Source organism: Osmerus eperlanus, chromosome 16 (assembly GCF_963692335.1).
Source record: "Osmerus eperlanus chromosome 16, fOsmEpe2.1, whole genome shotgun sequence".
Taxonomy (NCBI): Eukaryota; Metazoa; Chordata; class Actinopteri; order Osmeriformes; family Osmeridae; genus Osmerus; species Osmerus eperlanus.
In genome coordinates, this window is record NC_085033.1 from 11,498,121 (window position 1) to 11,519,260 (window position 21,140).

Below are 21,140 nucleotides of genomic sequence, written 5' to 3' on the forward strand. Positions count from 1 at the left end.
CTCGCCATTCCCTCCTCTCATCTACCTCCACCTCCTCCATCCCTCCATCTCCACCCCCTGTCCTTCAGGGCAAGATAAACAACCTTTTAGGAACCTGCCTGTCAGTCTGAGACCCTCGACATCATCCAACACCTGACCCACCCCCATAGGGCGAACCAAAGACAGAGCTCTCTTTGAATACCCCCCCCCCCCCCACACACACACACACACACAAAAGCAGACCCATGGTAGGTCTTTGAACCAGCAACACGTGACTGAGCCGTTACCTCGGAGCCAGTCCTGGAAGTAGTGCAGCCACATGCGGGGAAGCTTCCGGTCCTCGCCCCGCACCACGTACTTGACCGACGTGAAGGCGTTGTGCAGCTGGGTGAGCAGCCTTTGTGAGCGGGCGTAGTCGAAGCCGTCCATGGTGACCAGGTACATGTTATAGAAGGAGAAGTACTTGAACTGGGCGTCGATGAAGTCGTACTCCTTGGTGTCGCGGGGCACAATGTCGGTCAGGTACAGCCCGTCGTGGACCATGGTGGTGCCGTAGAGGCTGAGGCCCAGGAGAGCCACAAACACCACCACCACCACCACCTTGCTCTGGGGCTTGAGCAGAAGAGGGGCGTACTTCTCCCTGGCGAAGGTTGCCAGGTTCCAGCGGAAGAAGGGCAGCGGGACGCACTCCCGGGCCTCCTTCGACTCCTCCATCTGGGCCAGGAGGTCGCGCGTGGAGCTGGAGGTGGGGGCGAAGAGCTGCGAGCCGTAGGCGTCGGCGCCGGGGGGCTGCGGGGACGAGGGGGACAGGACGACGGAGGGCGGGCTGGTGGAGATCTGGGAGGTGGGCGGGAGGATGGTGACGATGTGCTGGCCGGCCGAGTCGCACTGGGTGAACGCCTGGACGGTGGTGGTGATGCGGGTGGAGGTGGTGATGGTGGAGCCGGCCGCGTACGGGGCGTGGCGGGGGGGCGGGGTGCGGGAGGAGGCCTCGCCCGCGTCCGAGGACAGCTCGTGGGGCTGGATCTGGATGACCCGGTTGGAGCAGGGGCTGTAGAAGCAGCACAGGATGTCCAGGCGCTTGTCCTCGCGCCGGTGAAGGTCCAAACTCAGGATGGCGGGGAAGATGAGGAGGACCATGGCGAAGTTGAACACCACCACAATGGCAGCCTGGAGAGGTGGAAGGGAGGGAGAGCAGGGGGGGAGACGAAGAGAGAGAGGGGAGAGGGTGTGAGGGAGGGAGGGAGGAAGCGAGGGGGAGAGAGTGTGAAAGAAGAAAGAGAAGCTGTTAGAAGCTGTGTTTGCGGCCCACGGTGCAGCTGCCGTGCAGAGCTCCACGGAGACAGCCCTCTACATCAGGAACCCTTGCTGTTTTACTACCTCACGGCTCAGGCCCAGAGAGCAAAGACAATCTGCCTCTAAATCACAGGCCAAAACAGTCAACAAGTCAGCCAGGAAGGGAGAGAGGGAGGGAGGGAGAGCAAGGGGGACTCCTTGGCTCTGTGTTGCAAGTCTGAGCAGGACTCCTCCCCCCTCCCCCCTCCCCTCGGACCCTGGGGCTGATATTGTACTCTCTGTGGTTCCAGTGAGGAGTGGACCACCCAGTGGGAGCCTGGGAGATCACAGAGGGCCGGCCTGTCGGCCCGGTGATATACTGATCCACTATTCACACACACACACACACACACACACACACACACACACACACACACACACACACTCTCGCTCTTTCTCTTTCTGTCTCACACACATCCACACACACATACCCTTGGTCTCTCTCTCTCTCACACACACACAGACACACACACTCTACCCCCTCCCCACCTGGGCGACTGGCCTGGCCAGCGCTGTAGGTGCACGCAGCAATAAAAAAAGGGGAGAGAAAAGAACAAAGCGATCCCCTCCCTGAATAACTGTCACTTCTGAGAGGCTGTTTCTCTTTACGGTGGACGCCTGCGCCCAGCAACTTGGTTAGAGTGTGTGTGTGTGTGTGTGTGTGTGTGTGTGTGTGAGAGAGACGGCTGCCTACCTGCAGAGAAAAGGCACGCAGGGCAGGAATGGGCACCAGGGCAGCCATGAAGAAGGCGATCATGTTGTTGATGGAGGTGAGAGCCACGCTGGTGCCAGTCCGTCTCAGACAGTCACCTGTCCTCTCCTACCGAACACACACACACACACACACATTAGATATGCAGCATTGACAGTGCACTGATACAGCAAAGGCTCGTTGTAATACAGCAGCATACAATCTATTCTTTTGTATTTCTTTTAGTGCTGTGTCTAGTGTTACCTTGAAGGGTATGTTGGTTCCAGACTCTGTGAAGGAGTGAGCCAACAGGAACATGTCATCAACCCCAATACCCAGAGCCAGGAAGGGCAGCACCTGGACAGGAAACGCATCACACACACTTTCTCATTTCCAGCCCATTCACAACAACAAGTCCGACATGTCCTTCATGTCCAGATGACCATAGCAGGTGACATGTTTACAGCACAGCTGTGTGTGTGTGTCGTACCTGTGTGGTGGCAGCGTTGAAGGACAAGCCCAGCATGGAGCAGAGCCCCAGACCTGCGGCCACAGACAGGGCCACCAGACACACCCCCGCCAGTCCCACCGCCCCCTGGGACTTAGCACAGTCCCAGCGTAGCATGGTCATGCAGGCGTACGCCAGCTACACAAAACAGGGAGGACCAAGGAAGTTAACGACAGAAGAAAAAACAACCGACCTGAGGAGTTCGAATCATTCCGAAAATGACCCACAGTGCTTTGTAATGATGCTTTAGGTCTGTCGGGAGACATGGTGCATGTAAGGGCTGGGTACACATTAAGGAAGATGAACTTACCATGAGCAGGTACCCTCCCGCCACTCTGATCACACTGACGTCTGAGAAGGACTTCATGATGTCGTTGAGGGTGGTGGTGGAGAAGCCATGGATGCTCTGGCTGGAGTTCTGGGGGATGCTATGGTGCACCACCTGAGACAAACCAAGCGAGACACTTTAAAAACGTGCCATTTCTTTCATACTGTCGCAGCGGCAGTAAGCTAAGCTAGGTAAGCTGTGGCCGGAGGGCAGGAATCAGGGTAAGTCTTCAGCCTGCTCCTTGACAGTCCACACAAACACAGCATTCTTCTCGCTCTCTGCCTCCTCCACACAGGCATCCTAACATATACAGACATCCTCATCAGCCCATATTTTTGCCTTCCAACAGTCAAACAAGATGGGCCTGTGCCCCTATGAAGGCTGACAAGTGAGAAATAATGAGCACAGATGCCTGGGGTCGAAGGGCAGGATGGATCAAATGAGATCACATGGTCCAGCAAGCTACTCCATCAGCACTGGGAATGGAGGACAACCTGAGGGGAACCCTACACCGACACACTTTGTTGTTACAGTCACCCGCCCCCCTCCCCCCTCCCCTCCCCCCTCCCCTCTCTCCTTTCCCGTCTCCTATTCCCTCTCCCCCCCTCCTCCCCCCCCCCGTCTCCCCCCTCTAAGCTTCCACCTCTCTCCTGTGAGTGGACATGGCTGGAGGCTTGACCCCTTCTTCCTCCCCTACAACCACCACCCCCCCCCCCCTCCTCACTCCCCCCCCCCCCCCCCCAACCACCCTCCTCACCTCCCCAACCCTTCAGTCAGCATGGTGGGTGTCGGCTATCACAAAAACAGCTTGTTCCTATAACGGGCAGTCTGTCAGTGGCCCTGTACTGTGCCCTGCTCTGAGGGGAGGGACTGGGAGAGGGGAGGGAGAGAGGGAGGGAGGGAGGACCTCCTGTACTAGGCAGCTGAGGATTTGCGGATTGATGGAATTCCAGCAGACGACTAAGCTAGTCCTGGGCCACGGAAAAAAAACACGATCTGGACATGGTGAGGAGCTTTGTCCACCAGCTAGCCTCTGCCCTCCGTGTGTGTGTGTGTGTGTGTCGAGATTTGTACCTCCACAAACTTCCTCTGCCAAGACTCCAGGATAGCAGTGGCCTTGTCCTCATTCCAGTTGATATCATGGATCTCATAGTCGTCCTTGAAGTGTTCATAGAGCTGTTTAGGACTCATGAGGAGAAACATGGTCTGTAGGGCCTCGGCGCTGCAGGGCGGGAAAACACACACAGACACACAGCCACGTCAGACCAGGGTACACCAGAGAGAGAGAGAGAGAGAGAGAGGCTTCAGTTCCACCATACAACATGCCCTACACACGTCAAGCTGAGCCTGCGTGATCCTCCGGCTGGTTTCCCACACCGGGCCTCAAACCTTGACACCTGAACGAGCCACTCGGCCTCATCGGCGAGGGACTCCTAGCCCTGGCTAAGAGATATTCTAAAAGGAGATCTGCAGCACAGCCTGCGGTATATATATCCAGAGGTAGTCCCACGTAGTGAGTGGAGCGGGTGGAAGAGGAAGCTGGCTCTGAAAGGGAGAGAGAGGGAGCAGATCCAGCCTCCAGCTCCTGGCTCTCTGTGTGGGGGGGAAAGCAGGTGTCCCGCCCCAGCCTGCTAACTGCGAACCCAGATGGCCCCGGAGCCACTTGGCACGGACGCTGGAGTTGTAGCGTTAGAATTGTGAATGATGATGATCATAAATCATATCATGGGAATCCTGTGTGTGGCTTGAGACACCGGTGGTAGGAGTGGTGGTAGGAGTGGTGGTAGGAGTGTGTGGGTGTGGACCTGTTGTGTTCCCCAGACCCGCCCCTGCTAGGGTCTCTATCTGGCCGGGGTCCAGTACTGACACACCTCTCCTACAGGCTCTGAGGTTTGACATTCAACAGGAGTCCAGGCTGTCTGAATCATTTAGTAACAACCTACAAGCTCCTGAGGCTCTGTCGATTATTCAACGTTTTCTACGATAACGTAAGTTCCAAAACTCTCGATTTCTCTGGTGTTCTCTTGTTTTTCTCTGCAAGAAACCAGGGCCATCTTGTTTTCTACTCTTTCCACAACAGACCTGGCTGGTCTTTATGTGGCTGTCCATCATGTATAATTGGTGGACAGCGGAGGAAACTGATCTCACTCTGCGCCACACATTCCTGGCATGTGTCAGCTTCTTAGGAGACACACAGGGATTCCTTTGGGCAGCCACCCCTGTACGGTTGCCCCCGCTTCAACCCCCCCCTCCCCCCTGCCCACTGCCCACCCCCTCCCCAACATCCTCCTGTCCCCTCCCCTCCTCTCACCTCTGCAGTTCATCCAGGGTATCCTTGACCCTGCCTCCCAGGATAAGCTCCTCCTGCCAGTGCATGAACTTTCTGGAGAAGCCGTGGCAACCGCCCTGGAGCCTGCCAGCTATGTCAGGGGTCTGGGGGGGGACAAGGGGGACAAGGAGGAGGACAAGGGGGGGAAACAGGGGAGGAGGAGGAGGAGGGGGGGATTGTTTTTACAACCCGGGCTCAAAAATACCCAACATTTTAAGAGGAGGTGTGTGGGTTGAGGAAGCGTGTGTGTGGGGATGTACTAGTGTGTGTGGTTGAGGAACTGTGTGTGTGTGTATGTATTAGTGTGTGTGTGGTTGTGGGTGGGTGGGTGGGGCGGACTGTTTGTGTGTGGATGTGGGAGGGTGTGAGCGTCTGCGCTCCAGCTTACCTCTCCCAGGTCCTTGTTGGGTGCACTGCGGGGGCAGTCGGGGTCGGCAGGGTCCAGACAGGGGCGGTTCATGTAGGCGTGTCCCACCTGGGCCTTGTCCAGCATCTCCCTGAAGCCCTCCAGAGAGGTGAACTGGCTCAGCTCCTCCATCAGCTTCACAGGGTCCAGGTTCATCCACTGGATGTCTGGCATGCCTCTACAGGAACCAACAGCAAGAACACTTGACTTTAGCTCTGCAGGATAACACAGGAGGAGGGTGCGTAACATGGGTGGTGTGGTGAGTGTTTTTGTCTACTGTTGGAGCTAGCTGTATGCTATACACCTAGCTGGTGGCGAGCTAGCTGCAGATGCTACATAAAGTAGCGTTTATTATCCTGTTACACGGCACCACAATACCCGGGCAAAGCCACGCCGTGAGGCTGCTCGCTCCAGTTTCTTAACTTTGTCCATTGAGTCATAACAATTACCGCTGGCTCTCAAACATCTTGATATGGCAGGGTTGGATCTTGGGCTAGGGCTTGGACTGTGGCTGGGGCTGTGGTGGTTGGTGGGCGAACTCGAGAAAGGCAGGCTGTGTGTGCCGGAGGATTGGGAGGGCTGGAGGCTGGGCTGATTGCCTCTCATGCTGTTCACTGGTGTGATGTTCACAGAGAGCTTTCAAAAGGCCTAATCCTGAGGCTTTTCGCTGGGCCTGTCTGAGAAGCCCTCCTCCTCCTCCTCCTCATGCTAAATTTATCATTTGCCCCAAAGAGAGAGCATTTATGTGGCATAAGATGTTGGTGTGGCCTGACAGCTTGGAGGCTGCAGTCAGGGGATTGTGTACAGTGCCAGGTTTTAGCTTGTGGCTAGCCAACCCGATACAAGGCAGTCAGCATGGCTATGGAAAGGAAGCATTCTGTTCTTTAGCGGATTGCCCTCATGACATCTATATCCTACTGCATTACCCAGAACCCAACACACAACCAGACGTGGCCCCTGTACCGTGGGTGTGTGTTTGTCGGACTGGTATGGTGACTTTACAACAACATAGCTTGCTCCCTGCCTCATTGTACAGAGACTATTTGTAGTCTTTTTTGTGTATGCTAACTTTAGAGAAAGTCAATAAAGAATACTTTTTTCTCCTCTCCTTTCCTCTCTCCGCTTCTCTCCTCTCCTAGTCCATTCCCACATACCAAGCGCTTGTGCTCCTGCTCGCAAAAGAGAGCCTCCTTTATCAGCTAGTTTTTGCTTGAGTGAACCGGCCCAGGCCCTTTGTTTTTCCATAGATTGCTGTTCTTTGTTCTCCCAAGTTTTTTCACTCTCTCTTTCTGCTCTTCTCTCTCTCTCTCTCTCTCTCTCTCTCTCTCTCACTCTCAGTTGCTCCTGCTTTCTCTCTCTCTCTACCTCTTTCTGCCTTAACAGACTGGGCTGAAGTAGACTGTTTGGGGACTGGAGTCTCAGTGACCACCCCCAGCTCACTTCAGCTCTGACAACAGACCAAATAGCAGATAAATAACAACAGGAACCATTCCAGAGAAAGTATTTCAACACATGCCCCCCTCTTCTACTCTCCTATTTGTTGTTCAATCTGTATTAAGTCTGTGGTAATACTCTTTCCACCACAGAACAAGGAAAAATTATCAGTTTTTCCTAAATGTTTTTTGCTAACGGCTAATTGAAATGTCTATAATTTGTATTTTACTTTCTTGAACTCAATTTCTCAGAGAATAAGGGTTTCAGATGACCAAACTGGACTGTTAATTTCTTGTAACGCCCTTTGGGGACCGAGGACCTGAATACTGCCCATTTTATTTGTTGGACAACTTACAGCCCAGAGCCTGAGAGGGCGATTACCATGAGAATGAACAGTGTTGCCCGCTTCTGACAAAGCCCACCCCCTCTAGGGCCCCTGCACTGATGGACACTCACTCGTAAACTGAAAGAATGCTTACCATTGTCTGACCCAAAGACTCCCCTGCCCCCCAGCTCCCCCTTTTACCAACCCACCCAGTAGCAGCAACCTCCTCTCTCTCTCTCTCTCTCTCTCTCTCTCTCTCTCTCTCTCTCTCTCTCTCTCTCTCTCTCTCTCTCTCTGTCTCTCTCTCTCTCTCTCTCTCTCTCTGTCCCCTTTCTACCAGGGCTTTCCTCAGCCTTGAGGCTGGGAGGATTCTGTAATTTTGAGTGTGTGTATGTGTGTGCATGCCTGAGTGTGTGTATGTGTGTGTTATCCACCCTCACTGCTCTGCATGTTGACAGGAGCAGCATCGATGTTGATTAAGGTCCCTCTGACAACTCCTGTGGTCCGGAGTGTAAAGCAAGGTTCCAGTTAACACTTCTAAAGCCTAGCATCACATAGCATCACCTGGATCTGACCTGGGTGACACTCCCTGTGTTTGGGTCGTGTGGGCTCCAGGGCCCGTGCGCCAGAGAGCGAGGGATGAAAGTCGAAACAGAAGAGAAATATGGTGGTGTTTCTGCAGTAGGAGGATGGCAGGAGAGATGTAGAATACAGAAGCCAGGGCCCAGTGCTCGGCCCTGCCAAAACCCCAGGTATGAAGCAGGTGACTCGCCAAGGTCGCTGGGCAGAGCTCCTAATGTCCCTCTAATACTGGGTTTCAACCGGAGCCTGACTAGAGTAAATACGATGTGTGTTTCTAACCCAGGATGGTGGGGAATCAGTTGGGGCAGTCTTGGGAGAGTAAATAACAAGGAACTTACGGTAAGTAGGCAGAGCCTCCCTGGAGTTTGGCGCCCTCCCAGAAGCAGTCGAGAGGCGTGATAATCATACACGGGAATAGCTTGTCAATCATCTGGAAAGTACCAAATCATTGACACCGTCAGTCAGCATCTCAATGAGTGCATTCTCAGGTGTGAGCAGGAGTAAAACCTGACAGGATCCGATCAATGCCATAGGTGACAACAGGTGAGTAAAGTCAGCTAAACGTCATCTTACCCTTTCGATCATGACATTTTCTATGATGGGCACTCCTGATTTGTAGCAGATCTTGTTGAGATCCCATGATCTGAGGACAGAAAGGTGATTGGCTGTAAGCTCACGTACACACGGTACATCCAGGAAAGCATCAGGTGTGTCAGATTAACTCCTCAGATTGATCTCTCAGGGCTGGTCCAAATATGGGTAGAGTAGAGGAGAGGAGAAAATGTGCGCTTTATTACTCACTTTCCAAACAGCGACACCTGGACCTTGCTGGCGGACAGCGCAGCCTCCAGGTGCAGGAGCAAAGCCTCCTGGGTAAGTATGTTAGCTCCTTCCTGTTTGGGTGTCTGAATGAGCATCTGCGAGGTGAAGACCGACTCCTCCCCCTGCTTTTCCTTGGTGTAGCGCAGCTCTCTACTGACACGGCTCCCAGCTGAGAGAGAGAGAGGGAGAGAGAGAGATAGAGAAGGAGAGAGAGAGGGAGGGAGATAGGGCGTTAGCGAACAAAGGAACACAACTGTTCTACGGCACAGGCCGCATCTGAGCACACAGTAGAAAGCAGAGGAGAAGACATAGATCTGTCTAATATGGAGCATCTTCTTTACCCATGGCTGTCCTCCCCTCCTCCCCCCAAGACGTTCAGTCTCGCTGTGCAGCTCAACCCTGAGGTCCTGGAACCACGCCAGCCAATACAGAGACCCTCCACAGAGGTTGGGTGTGGGTGTGTGTGTGATGGGGGAGGGGGGGGGGTGCAGATGGCTGATAATGACTATGACAGCTCACCTAGTCAAACAGCTGATTCCACCAATAACAGCACAAGTAGACCAAAAACCTTGAAGCTGAGATATACATCTACAAATGAACACACACAGTCACACAGACAGGACCAACGCCCTCGCCAGTGCTTCTTATGAAGGCACTTCAGACTCCGAGCCGAGCCAAGAGACATGAGTCAAGGCTTCTCATTGGCTCTCTCTGTGAACCAGATGTGTGCTGTTAGAGGAAATCCTCTGATGCCCAAACCCCATCACACACACACACACACACACCAGAATGGCTGCCACAAGACTACACACACACACACACACACACACACACATGCAGGAGCCAGAGTGGTAGTTTACCATCCCCAGTTTCACCCTGGTGGATGGAGTCTACAGGAGAGAGAAACACAGGCTCTCTGCAAACAAACACAATAGGGAGAATGAAAGGATAACATGCCTCCCATATTTCACAGCTAGCTTCCTGCCTGGCCTCATACCATAACTAACTGAGGGAAGGGAAGAGAGGCAGAGAGAGGAGAGGAAAGAGGGAGGAGGGGAAACGGAGAGAACGTTAGGAAGAGCCCGTAAAAGAACGTGGGGGAAGTAGAAAGGCGAGCAAACGAACAACAGAGAGAAAGACAGAGAGCGAGTCAGAGTGAGAGTGAGAGAGAGAGAGAGAGAGAGAGAGAGAGAGAGAGAGAGAGAGAGAGAGAGAGAGAGAGAGAGAGAGAGAGAGAGAGGGAAAGAGAGAAAGACAGAGAGCGAGTCAGAGTGAGAGCGCGTAAATGAGCAAGAGAGAGAGAGAGAGAGGGGGGGGGAGGGTTGAGAGAGTAAAAAGTAGAGAGGGAATTAACAAAGTGGTGGTAGGATTGGATGGGGGAGAACAAGGCCCTGCAATGCTGTGTTGATGTGGTATGCCGAGCACGGAATGAAAGGCATCAAAGCTGGAGAGAGAGAGACATAGAGAGAGAGACAGAGAGAGGGAGAGAGAGACAGAGAGAGAGAGGGATAGAGAGAGAGAGAGAGAGAGAGAGAGAGAGAGAGAGAGAGAGAGAGAGAGAGAGGAGAGAGAGAGAGAGAGAGAAAGAGACAGGGGAGTCCAGCCCCCTAATTACCCCAGGCTGCCCTGAAAAGAGTGAGGTGGCCTGAGCGGGGCTAGGCTGGGGTATCTGGGTATGCAGAGCCGTGCCAAGGCTACATAAAACACACCGCTCAGGATCACACTGGGCCCCTTCGTCTAACACCCCCACCCACCTCCACCCACCCACTCTCTCTCTCTCTCTCTCTCTCTCTCTATTCCTCCATCTTTCTCCCTTTCCTTACACCTTTTCATCTCTGCCTCTCCAATCTATTCCCGCTCCCCCTTGCTCTTTCATCCTTCTCTGTATTTCTCTGCCTCTTTCTCCCTTTCTACACTTCCCCTAACCCCCATCCCCTCCACCCTCCCCCTGTTGAGGCTGCTCTATTAAAGAAATGAAGAAAAAACAAACCGCCCACTCCTCTCCTCTCTCCTCCGCCCTCGGCTCCTGAAGTGTGGGATCAGGTTTACTAGTGTCTGGATATGTGTCCCAGACATTCTAGATGTTTCTCCCTGGTCTCAGTACACTGACCTTGTGTTCAGTGCTCCAAAAAGTGGGCCAAGTTAGGTGTCTTGTCTGTGGCTACATCTGGATCTCTCACTGTTTCAAGTTCAACTTTTCTTCACACATGACCGGTAATGCTTGTCTTGAGCTAACAAGGAGGACACACCTAGACACAAACCCAGCTAACTAGCTACTTCTCCGCCACAGATTATAGAAAAAAAAAAAAAACAGGGAACTGGAACGGAGACGCTTGGCTCTCATATTTAATGCATTCGGGCATCTACAGGAAGCGCGCTTCAATCTCTGGCTCTGTAATTACAGGGCTCCTGAAGTAAATTATAGCTATTTGTGTCTTGTTCCTCCCATCTGGACCACCCAGGCAGCCAGGCAGTCAGCTCCGCTGCTCCCCCACCCTCCTCTCTTCCTCCCTTGGCCGGCCCCCGTTCCCCCGTCCACTCCCAGCCCCGCTCTGCCCCGTCTCTCTCCAGATGGAGGCCTGGATGTCCCCCCTCTCTACGCTCCACTCCGCTCGGCTCTCCACATCGCTCGGCCTGCTCTCCGCAGCCTTAAAGAGACACACGGCCAATAGCTCCACGCTCCGCAGAACTCAGAGGAAGGGTTGAGGGAGAAGACCTCGAATGGAGCCGATCATCTGTCATAAATGTGCGAATCTTCTCTCAAAGGATAATGTCAGAACGAGACAATAAGGTGAGATGGTCTCATGATAATGTTGGACACGCTAGATACACAGCTACTAAAAAGAACTTATTAACCAATCCTGAAAAAACTAACAACAAACTACCTCATTACTGAATGACCCACATTCAAATCATGTCTATGCTACATGCTAACAGGCTACTTCTATAACATCCAATGGCATCTGGTTTCACATATAGTGGCCCCATATTAGGGTTTCTGAGGGGGCCGCCAACTAGGAACCTTGTGTGTGTGTGTGTGTGGGCAGTATGGAAAATGACATGTAATTAACCATGGAGATGAACCCCCTGGTCCTGTGTGTCAGCCCACTGCTGGACCCTGTCACATCCAATCTCCCTGATGTTCCTACCCCCCACATCCCCACCACGCACACACACAGATCCCTACCACACTCGCAGAGACCAGACTTCTACCCCTGACCTCCAGCACATCTAACTGAGATCTGGAATCGCCAACCGACCAAGCAGGGTCTGGAACAGCCTCTCAGTAAGAGACCTTCATCGAACCATAAAACAATCCCAGAAGGCAACGGCTGAAACAGTTACAATTAGGACTGAGGCAGGCAGCATTCATCCCAGGCCCCAGTCCCCCAGTCCCCAGCCCAATCTGTTAACTAGAGGCCACCTTCAAAGTGTTGTGGTCCAGATTAGTGGGATTAGGAGGGGGCCAGTGAAAGGAGCCATGCTGCTTCAGAGGAAGTCCTGCGAGGAAGAGGAGGGCTGGAGATACAGGCTCTACCTGGCTGCCACACAGGGATGGAGAGAAAGACTAGATGGTACACGCACACACACATACACACACACACACACACACACACAAACAAACACACAATAAAGTATGCACACATAGGCACACACACAAACACAAAGCAGGGTCTTAAAAAAAGTCCCTTTATTTATCACTTATTTTAGACTTTAGAGGTTGGATTTGGCCCAAGGTGCAACACAACAAGTGGTATTGAGTTTCATCTTAAGCTTCAGATCTGGTGCCATTCTCAGTAATGGCCCATCCATTCTATACCCACACCCACACACTATACACAAACCCACACACACACACACTCACTGGGGCAGCAGATGGGGAGGTTCTTAGAATAAGCAGTCAGCATAGACTCTATACAGGCTTTTGTCATTCTCTTCTGAATTTCTTTCAGATGTTTTCCAACAAACAGGAAAAAAAAAATTAAGAGGAACTTTCACAACAAAAGCAAATGGACCAAGACTTTCCCAGAGAATAAAACAATGCAGGTCCAGAGACTGGGGGGCCTTGGCTGGCTTCGTATCTCACCTATAGAAATACAGTGTGTGTGTGTGTGTCTGTGAGTCTGTGTGTGGGTGTCCATCCATATTCAGAGAAGATGGAGCAAACCAGCACAGCAGATTGAAAGAGGGAGAGGTTGGACAATTCAAATGTATGTAAAAAAATTAAGAGAAGATGACAAATAAATTTCCAAATTAGGACCCAACAATCTTTTTACTTCAAAAAAACAAGTAAAACAAGTTTTTTTTTTTTTTTTTTTTTTTAACTGTGAAAAAAATAATCGGTTTCAGTTACATTCTATTCAGATGTGATACTTGTGTTAGCATTGACATAAATTTCCAGCGCGGCTGGCATTTAGGCACTGGCCATTTCCATGTGTATAGGCTAGCCTCTCCTAATTATGCTAAACACCCCCGTTGGTGCTGCTGTGAAAAATACTCGCATTAGGCACTCCAGTGGCTGCTAATGCTGCTTAATGTGTGGTTGAAACATACATTCATCTCGCCGTGAAAGGCAAAATTTTTCCACGTTGCTGGTCTCATTCAGCCTAGAAATGAATTTATTGAGCCCAAGGCCCATTTCTTCTCCCCCCCAAGTACCAAGAAAGGGGTTTTCTCTCCCTTCACTCTCTCTTTTTTCTGGAAGGGCAACCGGTTTGGAGAAAAATAGAGAAGGTGCAAACTCTATCCTTGAGATGACTGGTGTCACTTTATTTAGACTAGACCAATGGAGGAAAAACCTCTCTTTTGGCGTTGTATAAAAAAGCTGTCAGTGTGATTGACACTGAAAGATGTAACCTTCAGAGATGGGGACTTCTAGAAGGTTCTGTGTTGAGCCCTCAGCCTGCTCACTGGTGAACTAACAAACTGGAATGAGAGTTGTCCATTCCCTCAGTTGAGTTAATGTGCTAACTAATGCATAACTGAAGAGAAAATCAGCTGTAAAGTCCTACTGTAAAGGGTTTTACAAGGGGAACTGATGCAGTTTAGTATTCCCCTCGTGACTTCCCCTTCAGGGTTTAGGCTAGAGAACCCCAGGGGTATGAAGTGTGTATTTATGTGTGTGTGTGTGTGTGTGTGTGTGCATTACTGTGTGTAAGAGTATGTGTGTGTTAGGAGGTGGTCTGGAGGGGGATGAAGGGAGGGCAGAGGAGGAGGAGGGGGGGGTTGAAATAAACATTTAGAACTGACCCAGGTTGACTCTGGTCTTGTTTGTTCTTTCTACTGGTGAGGTCTGAGGCGTAGTACTCCCAGTTTATTTATCTAGCTGGGGCACTGCTGCGCCACATTCACCTCCAATAATGCCTCATAGAGCTCTCTTTCTCTCGAAGCACAGCCCCGGACTGGAGTGCTGTGTATTTTCTAATGAATTATAGCATTTACCTGTCCCGGTTGTGTTTAGAGAACAGGTCCAAACACAGAAAACCACACAGGTTTAACCCTGCGTGCTATCGCCTGGCCTGTGCCGTGGCTAGGGCTCAGACTGGTGGAGGCTGCTCTCCATATGCACTGGGTCATTCATGCTAGACTGTATGTATGTTATTTTCCTGTATCGTTCTCACATGGTCTCTTTATAAAACATGTGGAGGTGGTCTGTCTTCTCGGCCTGCCTGCCTGTCTGTCTGTCTTCCGGTCTGCCTGCCTGTCTGTCTGCCTGTCTGTCTGTCTTCCGGTCTGCCTGCCTGTCTGTCTGTCTTCCGGTCGGCCTGCCTGCCTGTCTGTCTTCCGGTCTGCCTGCCTGTCTGTCTGTCTTCTCGGCCTGCCTGCCTGTCTGTCTGTCTTCCGGTCTGCCTGCCTGTCTGTCTGTCTTCCGGTCTGCCTGCCTGTCTGTCTGTCTTCCGGTCTGCCTGCCTGTCTGTCTGTCTTCCGGTCTGCATGCCTGCTATACTGATATCCAGCGTCACTTTGCAGTATTTGCACAGCTTGTCTTTGTGTACATGTCTGTCAAGTTCTCCCAAACCTAAGCCAGAAGGGATGGGTTTAGTCCATGTGCAAGTACATACCTGTGCTAACACATGTAAAACCATTCTGAACAGCCCCATTCATTAAGCTGCTTCTCAATACTAATCATTTCAGGACCTCAAACACCTTAACTTCAAATAATCGTTACATCAACAGACTGAGGAGGAGCTATTTGCTTACTTTTAACATTCCCTAAAAAAATATGACTTATTTCTCCTGCTCAGAAGCAGCAAATGGGCCAGTGTCTGGGCTGGTGAGAGGGATGGGTCTGGTTGATGGAGGCCACACTGTTGTTTTAAAGGGAACGGGAAAACGCTGAAGTGTAAGCCACCCTAAAAACCTTCACACCAGTGCTCCCCAACCCCCACCCTCTTCTCCCCTGCACCTCTCTTTATTAACCCTCCTTTCTCCCAGCAGACAATGCAGGCTAGGCCGCATTCTCCCCTGCCCCTTCTGCTGAAGGTCTAGGCTGCAGGGCTGGATGTACCCCTGGTTCTGGTCCTCTCACTGGCCCACTACCCCTGCAGGGGCTGAATAAATATCCAAACACTCCCAAACACATATTCACTGGGTGAATATGACATGGGACATTCTCTTCCTGCTTAGGACGTTGTACCCCTCAGAGTGTCATTAGTACCACCACAGCCCACAACGACAACATGTCACGGTATAGAGCAGCTGATGTTTTGGAAGGGGTGTAGACGGTAAAGCAGTGTGGTATTGTACATCAGGAATGTCTGCATGGGGGTCAGTTAGGGCGAGAATCTAATACTCTCCAAACAGTCTCTCCTAGCTGTCATCGGGCCTGGTGTGTTAGCACAGTACAGTGGTGGAGGAGAGGAGAGAGGAAGCAATTAAAATCCTCCTGGTGGTCCCCTGACTTCACAGGCTAGCAGTCAGGAGACCAGCCAGGCAGACAGGCAGGCTATGGAGGCTAGCTAGGTGGCAAAGCTGATGTTGGGATGTTTGGGTGGGGGTTGGGGATAGACTGCTCCAGGATATATGATGGGGAGCATATGTTCACCCCCTGCAACTGGTAGAGTGTTGAGAATTCACACGCACACACTCTCGTAAGCTCACACAAACACAAACAAACACAAGGCCTTAGTTCACAACCAGCACTAAACCTTATGTGTGGAAATATGTTTTGAGCCACACACACGGTAAAAGACAAGTCAGATCTAGCAATAGATTTCTTATTGTACAATCGTACCAGGCAGAAATCTGTTGCAAAGCTTTCTGCCTGTTGACTTGTTTATAAAAGTATACTTCTGTATGTCTGTTCTCTTTGACATGCCTCCTTAAAATGATATAATGAAAGTCATAACATCTCAGTCCTATTAAAGACTTTTATTCCTTGTGTGTGTATGTGTGTGTGTGTGTGTATGTGTGTGTGTGTGTTTGAGAGAGAGAACTAACCTCTCCTTGTTACCAAACCACTTACTCTCCATTCAGCTGTGAGCAGCTTTGTCAATGGGCTATTGGGGGAAACAAGGCAGGCAGAAACTTTAGAAACATGGCCACTGCCTCTTAAAGGAACAGTCTCACTCCTCTCTCACTCCTCTCTCTTCCTCCTCTCCTCTCTCTCTCCTTCCTCTCTCTTCCTCCTCTCCTCTCTTTCTCTCTCTCTCTCCACTCCTCTCTCTCCCTCCTCTCCTCTCTCTTCCTCCTCTCCTCTCTTTCTTTCTCTCCCTCCACTCCTCTCTCTCCCTCCTCTCCTCTCTCTTCCTCCTCTCCTCTCTTTCTCTCTCTCCCTCCACTCCTCTCCTCTCTTTCTCTCTCTCCCTCCACTCCTCTCTCTTTCCCTCCCTCCTCTCTCTCTCTGTCTCCCTCCACTCCTCTCTCTTCCTCCTCTCCTCTCCTCTCTTTCCCTCCTCTCTCTTCCTCCTCTCCTCCCTTTCCTTCTCAACAGCTCACTCTGGCAAACGTCTGCCACACAAACCTAATGGCTGTATCAAACTAACCTGCTCTCATAGGAAAAACTGTGATTAGCCAATTTAATGTGATAAAAGTTCACATTAGTAAACAGCTATAGTAAATTAAAAAACAGCTACAGCAAACGCTTCAATCTCATAAATCTTGTTTTTTTTGGTAGTCAGGCTCAAACCACAAATCTATTAAGCGTATGACTCAAATCTGAAAATCTTCTTGCCTCACCAAAATCTGACAGAAAGTCAACCACAGAATGCCAAACCACAAGGCTCTCCAATGACAACAATTGAGAATGGAGAAGTGCTTCTTTCCCACCCAGTAGAATACTAAAGGGACAAACACCCAGTAACTGGTAAGATTTTTTTTTTTTACCTTGAGTGTGTTTATAGTACAACTGCTGTGACTCTTTTTAAAGCGTGCAAAACAGGTGGGTAAACTTCAGCTGTATTCACTTATTTTTTTGTAGGAAAGGGGGTGCCTGGCCCTCTTGTTGAATGGAATCCAAGAATAGTTAAGGACCACACAGGGAGCAAGGGGGGGAGGGGTCAGGGCCTCAAAGATGGCTAACGATTCACACAGCCCATCTGCTGTGGGGATCAGTCGCATGCTGAAGGCCTGGGGGGCTTAGGAGGAATTTGGCAGTGTGAAAACCAAATAAAGCTGCCCCCACCAAAAAAAAAAAAATTCTGCAGAGAACCCACGGATGAGAGAGAACGTCAGACCCAGGCAGAACATGGACAGACCCCTCACACACCGGATCAGGGTCGAGAGAGAGAGAGGGAGATAGGGAACAAGAGAGGGCTTGCATGTGCGGAAGACAAGAATGTAAGTGTTAAGTTGTTTGCCGTTTAGCTTTTAGAACAAACCCTGCCATCGCAGCAAACTGCAGGTTCGCTAATAGCACGTCCCAAGGACTTCGCAAGGCAACACTGTCAACACGTACATATGGCTCTACACATCCCGTTTAGAGAAATCACCAGCTTTGGAAACAGAACCTGCAAAACCTCCCTTCTCAACAGGGGATGCCGATGATCACACAGCATACAGCACTCACCCTCCAGGAACCAAGATGGCAGCAACACCCCCCCCCACCCTCCCCCCGATGTATTTATTCCATAAAACAGCCGCATATGGAGCACATAAACAGTGCAGACATCTCCCCCCCCCCTCCCCCCCGTTCCCACACTCCACAGAACCTCAGGCCCACTGCCCAGCCGACTCACCTTCCACCCAGAGCTGCTCTATGTCCGTCTCGATGGCGGCGACCCTCAGCCCCACAGAGAGGGCTCCGAACACCAGGAGCCCGATGAAGAGGACCTTCCCACAATGCCTCTGGATGTGACAGCCCAGGGAGAAGAGGAGGGCCTGGAAGCGGGCCCTGATCCACAGGGGAGCCTTCTGACCCACAGCTTTGCCCTGGAGGACAAGGGGACGGACAGACGGACGGAGGGTTTATTACACACGTTCTCACTACACACGCTCGCGGGGGGGACACTGGGCAGTTTGAGGAACACTGGGCAGTTTGAGGAACACTGGGCAGTTTGAGGAACACTGGACAGTTTGAGGAACACTGGGCAGTTTGAGGAACACTGGACAGTTTGAGGAACACTGGACAGTTTGAGGAACACTGGGAAGTTTGAGGAACACTGGACAGTTTGAGGAACACTGGGCAGTTTGAGGAACACTGGGCAGTTTGAGGAAAACTGGGCAGTTTGAGGAACACTGCACTTACTGTCGAGCTGTCCTTCCTTCTGTCACATTTGATCATGAACTTACTAACTTGCTGTCTTTCAGAAGGTGGTTAGGTGTAATTCCCCTCGCAACATGAAGTTGCCCAAAATTTGAGTTGTGAAAATGGTAAACAATCTACATAGACTATGTGTGGCATAAAGTTTCAACATTATAAGATTACTTCAAATCATCATGCTCAAACAATAAAAAAAGTCTTATGAAACAAACAAAAAACTGTTAACATGTATTGAGTGAATGTTGAAGATCACTGTGAACACAGTCTTGTTCTATACATGGACAGTAGAGTACAATCACCCGAACTCAGACCTAGTCTAAATCAGATGGTGAATGAGTCGGCTGTTATTAAGAACATCAAATTATAAAGAAGCTGCCATATGACAACAGATTCTGGAATCTAAGATGTTAGGGAGGTGACAACTGGATAATGTAATCATGTCAAGGCTATGTGCAATTCCCAAAGAGAGATGAGGGATAGAAAATATATAACGGAACAAATGCAACTAAAGGAGTGGACTTTTTACTAGAATAATACTTTTTTGGGGTCGGTGGCATTTATCTGTTTCACTGAGAGCAGAAATATAGCTGTTATGTGGTTAACTACAATATAATTAAGTTAGACTTCCATATTACATCTAGAGATTAGTACTTTACTACAAAAGGTCTGATTAACCTAGTCAACAAAGCGTTTGGATAAGGTATTTCCATGGCATCTACATTGTAGGTCTAACTGAAACTTATTACAACATACTAAAATCTTTGCCAGGATTCCACCAGTTGCCTGTTAGTGGCATCGGTGGTTTTTAGATGACATGATGGTTGCGTTTGAGTACAAATGTGCCATACTGTAGCTTACTCGTTCCAATAAGAATACCAATAACTTGTAGAATTGCTGTTCTCTACGACTTTAATTAACATTGCCTATTTAAATATATCGCCTTTTCGGTCTGTCTTCACAAATACTGTTCCTTGTGCTGAGACTAGACCGCTGTTGTGGTTTCACTCTGCCGTGCTGACACACATCCAAGCCTTCATGCGCTCCAAAGATGCCTCGTCAGATAAAACTTAATCAGTGAATTCCTTTACAAGACCCACCGCATTTTCAAACAAACCGGACGTCTGATCCTGCCTGCTTCATACAAAAAGTTGAACAAATCCCAAAACACGCTCGAGAGTCGATGTCTTTCTAAAATGAATGGAGAAAGCTATTCCCATTCATAATGTGAGATCGGCGCTCGGAGTGTAACATCACATCGTGACAACTAGTAGACTACACATGAGAATGTAACTATAGTATGACTATAGGAAAACAATCAATCTTAAAATGCGTTTCTCACATTATGTGGAACATATCCCGTAAACACATACCCTTACATCACACACAAAAAATATCTTAGATCAAAAACTAAGTTTCACTAATCAGAACGCTACACTGGCTCACATACATTGACTGGAGGTATATGAATATTCGACTGAAAGCATTTTGTCACCTTAGAAATCTGTTTAAGAGCGAAAGCAGCGTGGCAATAACTGGGTCTCCGTGGAATATCTGTGTTTACAGGCGGCGGAGAACGCGTATAAATCGGGGGTAAATCTCCAAAAACACCGGCCCCGGGGACTCTGGGGTCCGAGGCCATAGTCCAAACAAGAAAACGAAGCACAGAGCCAAGCAATAGAAAAACAGTGCGAGTTCAGCAAAAGCGACAATAATCCAAGATAGAATACTAGCGCATCCACCGGGTAAAAGTAAAAAGAATATTTTCTAATCTTCCTTTGAGCCAAAGTCTCGCAACTCCATCCCAACATTATGCGCCCAAATCAGTATAAATCCTTGCGTCTTCATTCGTCCTGATAGCTTATAAAACAACGTTTCGAAGTAGTAGGGAATGTCGCGAGGAGGTCTCTCAAGCCTGCGTCTGATCCTGTAGCGGTAACATTTGGAGAAGTTAGCCCCTCCGCAAATCCTGAAAAGGGTGGTTTGATGGAAAAGTGCTCCGGCTCTCATTGGCCAAGGAAGAGGCAAATTACTTTGCAAACATCTCCTATTATTAGCTGCTAAGCAACAGCTCACCAAAGTGGAGAGAGAGGGAGACCACCCAGGCTGCGCTTCAACTCGAGGGGAGGCGGGGGTAGAGTAGGGGGGGAGCAAGGGGGCGTCAGAGAGAGGAACTCTTTCAATAAACTCAGCACAGCACAGCACACACACTCTCTCTCTCTCTCTCTCTCTCTCTCTCTCTCTCTCTCTCTCTCTCTCTCTCTCTCTCTCTCTCTCTCTCTCTCTCTCTCTCTCTCTCTCTCTCTCTCTCTCTCTCTCTCTCTCTCTCTCTCTCTCTCTCTCTCTCTCTCTCTCTCTCTCTCTCTCTCTCTCTCTCTCTCCCTCTCTCGCTCTCTCTATCGCGCGCGCGCTGTCTCACTACTAATTTCCAATGTCCTAAACTCGTTTTTAAGAAGCAAACATGCCACCCATATGAGACACTGACGCAGGTTTATTTTCTTAATACCGAGATTGACGGAACAGAAATGTATCCACTCTGAAATTTCAAACATAGTTCCATACTTAAAAGTTCATAAAAATTATTTCAAAGTAAGCACGAAGTCACTGTAATTTTTGAATAAGGTACTATTCCATATTTTGACAACAAACAAGGCTAAACAAACTGACTTTTTGGATTTCTAAGAATCCATTTGAAATTTGTGAA

At 50.1% G+C, this 21,140-nt stretch overlaps 1 protein-coding gene across 1 annotated transcript in view; it reads right to left on the reverse strand.

Moving 5' to 3' along the window:
• The window catches only part of ptch2 (patched 2), a 31,990-nt gene extending 11,564 nt beyond the window's left edge, over nt 1–20,426 (reverse strand). The window contains exons 1-13 of the mRNA XM_062482118.1: nt 19,932–20,426; nt 17,916–18,108; nt 8,719–8,908; nt 8,491–8,560; nt 8,256–8,347; nt 5,559–5,754; nt 5,153–5,274; nt 3,916–4,063; nt 2,824–2,955; nt 2,496–2,651; nt 2,270–2,362; nt 2,009–2,134; nt 267–1,149 (exon numbers count right to left, since the gene is read on the reverse strand). Coding sequence (XP_062338102.1) covers nt 267–1,149; nt 2,009–2,134; nt 2,270–2,362; nt 2,496–2,651; nt 2,824–2,955; nt 3,916–4,063; nt 5,153–5,274; nt 5,559–5,754; nt 8,256–8,347; nt 8,491–8,560; nt 8,719–8,908; nt 17,916–18,108; nt 19,932–20,078 — 2,548 coding nt within the window. The 5' untranslated portion in view covers nt 20,079–20,426. The remainder of the gene's footprint in view (nt 1–266; nt 1,150–2,008; nt 2,135–2,269; nt 2,363–2,495; nt 2,652–2,823; nt 2,956–3,915; nt 4,064–5,152; nt 5,275–5,558; nt 5,755–8,255; nt 8,348–8,490; nt 8,561–8,718; nt 8,909–17,915; nt 18,109–19,931) is intronic.
• Nucleotides 20,427–21,140: the final 714 nt, after the last annotated feature.